This window comes from Hippichthys cyanospilos, chromosome 21, assembly GCF_059441005.1.
Source record: "Hippichthys cyanospilos isolate Australia breed blue-spotted pipefish chromosome 21, RoL_Hcya_1.0, whole genome shotgun sequence".
NCBI lineage: Eukaryota > Metazoa > Chordata > Actinopteri > Syngnathiformes > Syngnathidae > Hippichthys > Hippichthys cyanospilos.
This window is the reverse complement of record NC_142389.1, coordinates 6,193,683-6,202,184: the sequence shown is the minus strand read 5'-3', so window position 1 is coordinate 6,202,184 and position 8,502 is coordinate 6,193,683. Positions and strand designations below refer to the sequence as shown.

General features: G+C 38.8%; 1 protein-coding gene across 4 annotated transcripts; it reads right to left on the bottom strand.

Annotated features, from left to right (window-relative positions):
• Positions 1-68: 68 nt before the first annotated feature.
• On the bottom strand, positions 69-7,639 carry lypla2 (lysophospholipase 2). 4 transcript variants are annotated; one of them, XM_088405169.1, is made up of 10 exons: positions 7,569-7,639; positions 4,544-4,636; positions 4,321-4,352; positions 2,831-2,896; positions 2,686-2,733; positions 2,535-2,605; positions 1,767-1,840; positions 1,552-1,653; positions 1,305-1,475; positions 69-1,035 (listed from the first exon to the last, which is right to left on the bottom strand). In XM_088405169.1, exons 2-10 carry the CDS (start codon positions 4,619-4,621, stop codon positions 985-987), a joined length of 693 nt encoding a protein of 230 aa, XP_088261295.1. In that variant the 5' UTR covers positions 4,622-4,636; positions 7,569-7,639; the 3' UTR covers positions 69-984. The 4 variants fall into 4 exon arrangements, with proteins under 4 accessions (XP_088261295.1, XP_088261297.1, XP_088261298.1 ...); XM_088405171.1 differs by lacking the exon at positions 7,569-7,639 and adding an exon at positions 7,371-7,559; XM_088405172.1 differs by lacking the exon at positions 7,569-7,639 and adding an exon at positions 5,719-5,758.
• Positions 7,640-8,502: the final 863 nt, after the last annotated feature.

The following is an 8,502-nucleotide window of genomic DNA, read 5'->3' as shown; positions in this document are numbered from 1 at the left end:
CATTCGGAATAAGGTGATTTTCTAAAAGTGTAATTGTAAATCTGGATGCTTCAGACACAAGAGCCCCATGTTTTTCTTGTAATTTATTCTGCATACAGGTGCTTGGAAACAAAAAAGAGACCACCAGTCTCACATTACTGAATGATCATTATAATAAACAATAAAAAGGATGAGATGACAACAGTGAAAAAACAGACACACCAAAAAGTTCTGTTACACAAAATCATGTTAAAACGTTAAACAAGGAGGAAAAACACGTAAGTGTGCGACACTGTCACAAATCAGAATACGGCAGCAGTCGAAGAGGACGAAACGCAACCGTTACTTGAGACATTCATTGATTTGTCGACAACAATCAAAACGGATGTCTTTCCTCCCCCCAAGCTTTTCCAAACGAGTGCCAACAGAACAACGCAAGGAGAGAAAACATTCACTGAAACGAGGAAGAAAAAAAAAAAAAAACACCTGACGGATGTCGAGTTTTTTAAACGCACACGTGACTCCTCGGACCGATATTTCGATGTCTGAGGATCAAGTTGTTCAGGGTTAGCTTTTGTTTTTTTTAATTTGTAAAATCACTCTTCAGCTGTATTGCCGCTTTTATTAAGTCAGACATTTGAGCTTGAACAGTAGGTTGGACGAGTTAGGTGGCTGTAGGAGGGAGATTTTTGACATCATGAGCAAAAATAAGCATTTTAAACATGGGAGCTATTTGTTTTGCAAAAAAAAAAAAAAACATGGAATGGTGATGAATAGATACTCAACAGGAATGTTACATACACATGGGGTTGATTTTCTCCCTGCAGAGGCTGCAAATTAGTTTCATTTTATTTTTTTTAATCCAATTTGTGCGGGTGTGTGGAAGGAAGAAAGGGGTGCTCATGGCTGTTTCCTGTTTGCGGAGGGATGACAACTTGGGGCTGGGGGGGAGGTCAGTGTCACAAGCAGGGGACGAGGGGAAGTCACAGTCGGGACGAGGGGAGGTCAGATCTGAGGCAAGTGCTTCTCGATGAACTCCTTTACTGCCAGCATCTCCTGCGGCGGGATCAACACATGCCAATACATTTCTGAACAATATTGCTATCGAACCTATTAACTCATTCAATGCCATTGACATCAATGCACGTCAAAGATCCATCTTTACTGGGCGTCATACAGAATATACTATAAGTGAAAAATTTGTTTTCAGTGTGCTGGGAAGATAATCGGCTCATATTAGTTTGCTAATATCAGCTTATCTGCATTGTCTCGCTCACACACACACACACACACACACTTTTTTTTAATGCATGACAATTTGTCACCTGAGTGCTGGACGAGTGAGGGACCCCTGGGAAGGTTTTGAAGCTGATCATCTGCGGGTCGATGATGGATTTGAGCTTCTCCGCCGTCATGGCTCCAAACTGCACGGGGATCAACTCGTCCTTCTCACCGTGGCACTGCAGGATGGGCAGGTTCTTGTTGCCGTTTGAGGCCTGCGCGCCACAAACGCCGCATGTCAGACGCCACATCCGCTTGATTTCACAGTGGACTTGAAATGATCGAAATTACCAAAGGGAAGCTCTTGTGAAGCGGCAGCCAGCAGCTGAGGGCCACCACGCCGGCCAGTTGGTACTGGCAGGTCAAGGCGGTGTACAAGGACAAGGCCCCACCCTGAAGGAGGAAGATGCAACGTGAACTAACTGCTTTTCAATCTCCCCAGCGGAAATCCAAATCGTTGTTTTTGAAGGAACGTCAGGTAACCAACCGCTGGTTGGGCATACTACCTGAGAGAAGCCGCCGAGCATGATGCGGTTTGGAGGGATGCCATTTTTGGCCTCATGTTCGATGATGGCCTTGACTGCAGGGACGGTGACAAAATAAATAAATGATTAAGCAGAATGCAATGTGTTGACTAATTTTATTAAACAGTCCTTATTTTTGGAATTTTTACTTTCTCTTATTTAGGATTGACTTTTTGACCACTAGAGGATGCTAGAGGTCAGTGTAGATTTGTAATTGTATGCATTTTAAAATTCGCTTATTGTTTGTCTTAGTCTTGCACCGTGATGAGCTGAAATTGCCAATTTTCTTTTACAATCACATCAATCATTTAAACCAACTGATGTGCTGGAATTGCCAATTTTCTTTTAGAATCACATAAATCATTTAAACCAACGGGGGGATTTTAACAGTGTTTCCGCAGCATCATTAAATCTAATGAAATGCTTTTTGATGCATTGACGGGAGCATTTTCTTTGCAAATTAAGAGGAAATTAACTGGAATATTAAGCACTTTATTCCTAAATTATGTTACATTTTCTAAGGAATATTAGTGAAGCAATTTTCCGGCGTACCAGGATGTCTTTCTACAGAGGACACAAGCAAGGCAAAAAAATATACGGTAGACCAAAAAAAAATGTCCACTCAGGTTGACTCCCGGTAGGATATACAACAAACTATGATCCCAATAAGTTTTAAAATAATTGCAATCCAATTATATATATTGTACTTCAGAGTGTCTGTGGGACTTCTAGATTTTTAAGAAATCTCACTGTTATCAGCAGCCTTTTTGATTCCAGGTTCGTCCTCGGGCGTTTCGGGGCTGAGGCCCATGAGATCAAACCTGTGCAAAAGCACGGAAACAACCAGTCACATTTTGGTCGTCTGTGTGGTTACGTTTGCCCTGGGATGGACGTTTCTTACCAGGCGGGCATCATGACTTTCATGTTGAGGGTGACAGGCATCCTTGGTCTGTAGGAGACAAAAGGCATGTCTAGTTTGAACAGGACACGGAGAAAAGAGGTGGTAAACCTCTCTGTGGGCAAGACTCCTTAATATGGACACTCACGCGTGAGGGCAGATGAACTTGACGTAAGGTATCTGGATCCCCGTCAAGGTGTCGGCCCACCCATGCCTGAAGAACATAAAGATGATGGCAGAAAAGGACATTATCATGCCCAAAGTAGTCCAGCATCGATGTGGACTTCTAGCATAACTTTTGGACTGAAATGAGTCTGCCAGCATCAATCACCCGCTAGCTAGTGGTGCTCAAGTGCTCCATATAGGCTGGCATGAGAGTTAACTGGAGACACAAATTTTTGTCATATTTTCAAGTGTTTTAACTAGAGGCGAGAGAATTAATACAGTAATAGTTTCGGTACTTAAGGATGACTGAATGTACTAGGTGATAGTAATTTATGTACTAAAGTCAATTATTTTACCTCCTAAAGTAATCGATTACTGTTATTTTAGGTTCCGCACTATAGTAGTGGCTGAGGTTACATAATGCATCCACTAGATGGAGCTGAGCTAAAGGGGACATCAACAAAACAATCAGATAAGTCAGTCAGACTCGATTAATGGAATATAAGCGTTAGAGTGGTTTTATTTTAGTACTATCTGAAGACCCCATATAAATTTCTTCAAAATTGGAGCATATATAGCATATCAAAATTTCAAGCGAGGTGTCTCTTTTTATGAGGTGTTATAAAAATGTTCAAATCATAATAATTATAACTGAACTGCAGAGGTAAAAATTGAAGAATTTATATGGCCATTATTTTATTTTTCCATCTCCCAAAAATGAAAACTCGTGCTTTATGCGCTGTATAACTCAAATCGAATTATAAGACGCACTGTCAGCTTTGGATATAAATGAAGGCTTATAGGTGCGCTTTATAAAGCAGAAAATATGGATTACTTCAAGTACTAAACGAATAATCAATTACATTACTGAATTCCACAGGTAACAGAGTACTAAGCTAATCAATTACTGTAAGTACTAATTAATTAATTAGAGTAGTAACTTAAGTAATGATTTTCTTTAACGTAAAAAATATTTGATTACTTTTATGCTTAATTACCTCAAGAAATTGATTTTATACTAAGCATTTTCAGGAACTTCTTAAGCCAAACACTTGGGCAAAAAAAAAAAAAAAAAAAAAATACTGGGATTGAGTGTCTGGACTCTTGAAAAAAAGGAAATATTTGTCTTCATGTTCGCATAAGCGGGAATGTGTTCTTTGGTCTTCTGAATTAATTGTTTAAAAAACATATATACAAAAAATATTCCATAGCTTCAGCTTAACATATAATGTTAATTAGCATTCTTAGCTGTGTATGACAACATGAAAAAGCCCCTTATTGTGCAAAAACAAAGCTGGTCTTGTTCTTATGAGACGCCCTCTCTGTTGTCGCAAAGGCGGCTTCCTTTTCCTTATTGAATTCATCAGCTCGCGCCCAAGCGCGACTACTCCAGTTAAACTTGTCCCAGTTTAAATATATTGAGGGTAAAGAGATTTATTTTGAGCCTGAACTAAGACAGTCCCACTTACTTACCCCGTGTCTCCCAATCCATGAAGGAAAATCACCTGAAACGAGAAAAAAAACAGCTTTTACACACTATATATATATATATATATTTTTTTTTTTTTTTATTGTATGCATAGTGTATATTATATATGTATAATTTGTGTATATAATTTTATATATAAAAACAATGTCCTCAAAAAACACGGACACAAGAGGCTAGTAGTGTACAGCTAACGTCTGAGCAACTCACCGCCGCAGTCTGCTTCTCATTCCCGGACACGGTGACAGCCTCGGCGAGCAGCGGCGCAGACATGTTGTTGCCACACATATACTGAAAGAGAATCTGTAAACACGGGAGCGGACACGCGAGAGAAATATGAGCACATAAAATAGAACGTTTGTTTTACAAGCAGGGTTGAAAGCCACGTAAGCGTTGGTGGTGCACGTCATTGAAGACTTCGACCAAATCATCAAAGAAAATTCTGTTTTTTCTTACGGCTGGCACTATCAAGTATTTTTGAAATGATGATCCTGTCAGTGATTAAATCAATGAATAAAATAAAACTTCATTTTGAAAGAAAAGAGTATCAATGAATCAAATAAAACTTCATTTTGAAAGAAAAGAGTACGTGAAGGCTTTTTTCCCCTTTAGAGTTTATTTACCAACTATTGTGGTTTATTTTGTATTGTTTAGTGGTTTTAAAACACTAAACAATTACGCAACATCAGGCGTTGATGCCTTTCCCCAAAGTAAAGTCAAATGTCAGAAATTTGAGGTAGAAATACAGAAATCTGAACCCTAACCCACTATTGAGAAACTGAAACTAATGGATTGGGATCACTTACATTAATTGGGTCATCGACGACTTATGAGTTAAAATTTTAATTTGGACTGTGATGATAACGGCTTTTATGAGGGTTTCGAGACTCCTTGATGTCTTTGACTTGATGATGATGTTGCGGGGCCTGTTTTGCAAGAGGAAACACGTGGGGTTCATATGTAAACCGCAAGCTGGATAATGCTTGACTTTCCAAGTAAAAATTCCAACGGCGTCCGGTCCGAAAAACTGCGCCACTGACCCGGCCACCGGATTTAGCGCGTTTACTCAATGAGGGTCATTTTGGCATGAAGAAGTAGTCGTATCGAGGTTGTGTCGGATGCTAGTTTGCCTAGCAACATAACAAAACGCCTAAAGCACTTTTCAGCAAACTGTAGATAGTTTCGAAGGGGCGCCGGCTGAATAGTTACAGGCCATCACGAGTGTGCCATCTTGCATGACTTTGATTACTTGAGCAACACGCTATGCGAGTCAATCAAACCAGCTTTTGCTAGCACGTTTCAGTCCAAATGTAGGATGCCACAAGAACACACGCGCTCTCTCAAACGCACTCAATTGAATGTCTAATGGAATGACTGGAGCTGACCTTTTTTCGTGTCCAGATTTAAGGCGTGATGCCACAGAAAGAAACAAAGGCATGTGGAGATTTACTGTATGATGCCACACAAATAGAATAAAGGACCTCATTAGATAGCAGGGGTCACCAACATGGTGCCCGCATGTGTCAGGCTGTTCTGCAAATTTGCTTACAAGCAATAGAACATTGCGATTTTCAAGAAATTTTACAATTATACATATTTACATTCCATATTACGCTTGTTTACATAATATAATCAGCAAAATCGAATGGTTCTCAAATGGGGGTACTTGAAAGAACTTCAGGGGGTATTAGAGATTTTAAAGAAAACAAACATGCAAAAATCCTTTAAAAATTAGGATTGAATTAACGGTGTCAGGAACATATAAATTCAAAAAACAAATTTTATGTTCAGAAGGTCATTCAAGTAATGATTTATTTTTGTTAGTTCATCTCTACTATGATCCCAAATAAGGACACTAAGTTGAATATTTTTCTGTGGACAATATTTATTTATATTGATTTTATTTTTGAGAACAGGTCTGACTGTTGTTTTTTTGTGAACAAATATTTATTAATAATTAAGTGAATGATTCATTTTGTGAACATATCTCTACCTTAACCCCAAAACAGGACGCTTTATATTTAATATTTTTTTGTGGGCAAATATGTATTTATTTTTTAGAACAGGTCTGATACTTTATGTTGATTATTTTTGTCAACAAAATTGTATTAATAATTAAGTTAATTATTTATTTTGTGAACATTTCGCCACTGTAACCCCTAAACAGGATGCATTATTTTAATATTTTTCTGTGGATACATATTTATTTATGTACTGTATATATATTTTGAGAACAGGTCTGAAACTTTAGATTTATTTTTTTGGACCAATACAAATCAAGGCCGGAACGGGTCTAAAGTTTAATAAATCAGACACTGATGGCATGATTTAAGTCTTTTTTTTTTTTTTTTTTTTAAACCAAAAATGCTTTGCACTGGTTAAGGTATACATGCCTGAAAATATATCTCAGTGGGTACATCACTGAAAAAAAAGGTTGCGAACCACTACCCCTAAATCATATATTCTAATTTAATCAGTTTTCTGCAATATTGTCAACTACAATGCTAATTTCTTCAAAGCAAGTGTGGGTTGCCACACTAGAATAGAAAAACAAGAATACTTTCACTCCGAGAGATGGCTGCCAAACAACCGGACGATCAAATGCGGCAGTGAGTGACAGGCGGCCCCAAATCCGCATCTTCCGCCACCTCATCTTCCTCACATCACCCAACGCAGCTCGCAATCCAAACAAGCTCGCGATTCCGTGCAAAACCGTCCCGTTTAAACATAATTTCCGCAGGGATCGAAATGCATGACCGGCGGCGAGCGCGGAGGCGGAAGCGGGTCTGCGCGCGGTTAACGAGCCGCAGGGAGACAATGCTCGATTATTCCTTTATTCCCCGTGATGGCATTCGAATTAACGATAAAACTCGAAATCCGACTGTCCCACCAGCCCTCTGAGACGGATTAAATCCCGGTTAATCTGACCCCTTTAACACACACACACACACACACACACATACACACACACAGACAGACAGATACACACAATGCTAGCTTAGCATGGGCTAACACAATAAGTGTAATAGTCCGCTACCGGCGTCTCCGTCTGCGTGTCAGTCCGCGACGACGGGGAGTTTAAACGTCACAAAATGGCCACCGGGCACCGAGGGGGGACTTCGGGGGGGAGCCGGAGAAGGCTCCAAAACGGTATTCAAGAGGATATGTCCGCGAGTAAACCGCGGAGGAGAGTAGGGAAGGCCCGCTAGTAGCTGACATAAATTGTTCCACTCACCGCTCGTTGCTGTCCTAGTTCACCGCCGAGCGGAACTTCCGGTTGGCGTCTGCACAATCGAGGGGCGGGGGTAGGCTTGTTACGTCAGAAATAACCACGCCCATAACCGATTTGAAACCGCAACAAGGCTTCATGTACGTTTGAATTACGTGACGAATACACCTCCAATTTAGCTTTCATTTTGATTTTTTTTTTAGTTGTTGAGTTTTTTTGAGTTTACATTGTTCCTTCGTTCTCAAAAAATACCTGCAGGTACCAAAATCCTCATCGAGATGTATATTTTTTTGCTTTTGTTTGCGTTTTTTAAAGTTTGTTTCTTTTGTTAAAAATAATATATAAACTGATAGTTTTGTCGGGTCCGACAGAAGAGAAAATAATATGACGAAAAATAGCGAGATAAACCTGCAATAATGTTATAGACATAAATGAAAGTCCACAAAAATGTTTTTCGTCTTTGCTCCCTTTTAAAAATAAAAAGATTCTTCAAAAAATTACCGACAATTGATATTTACTTTTGTCTGATCCCAGGTAGGAGGAAAAATAAAAAAGTAAAGCTGAATTTAAATTATGGTCATGAAAGGAAAATCCACCAAAAAAGTTTGATTTTTTTTTTTAACCTAAGATGTAGGAAAATAATGAAATAAACCTCAACTAGATATGATCTTATAAAAATCCATGTAGGAGAGAAAAAAATCCAAATTTTTGTTACTGGTGTGATTTCCAAGGAAGATAATAATACAAGAAACAAGAACAAATGAAGAAAAAATGTATGACCATAACCTGATTGCATGTTTACCTTTTGTTTACCTATTTTTCTTTATATTTTTACTCCTACTACGACCAGGTGAAGAAGTATTGATTTTACAGATTTTTTTTTAAGAGAAACAAACAACAAAACAAAGTACATCAGGGGAAAAAAAAGTTAAATCTCTAG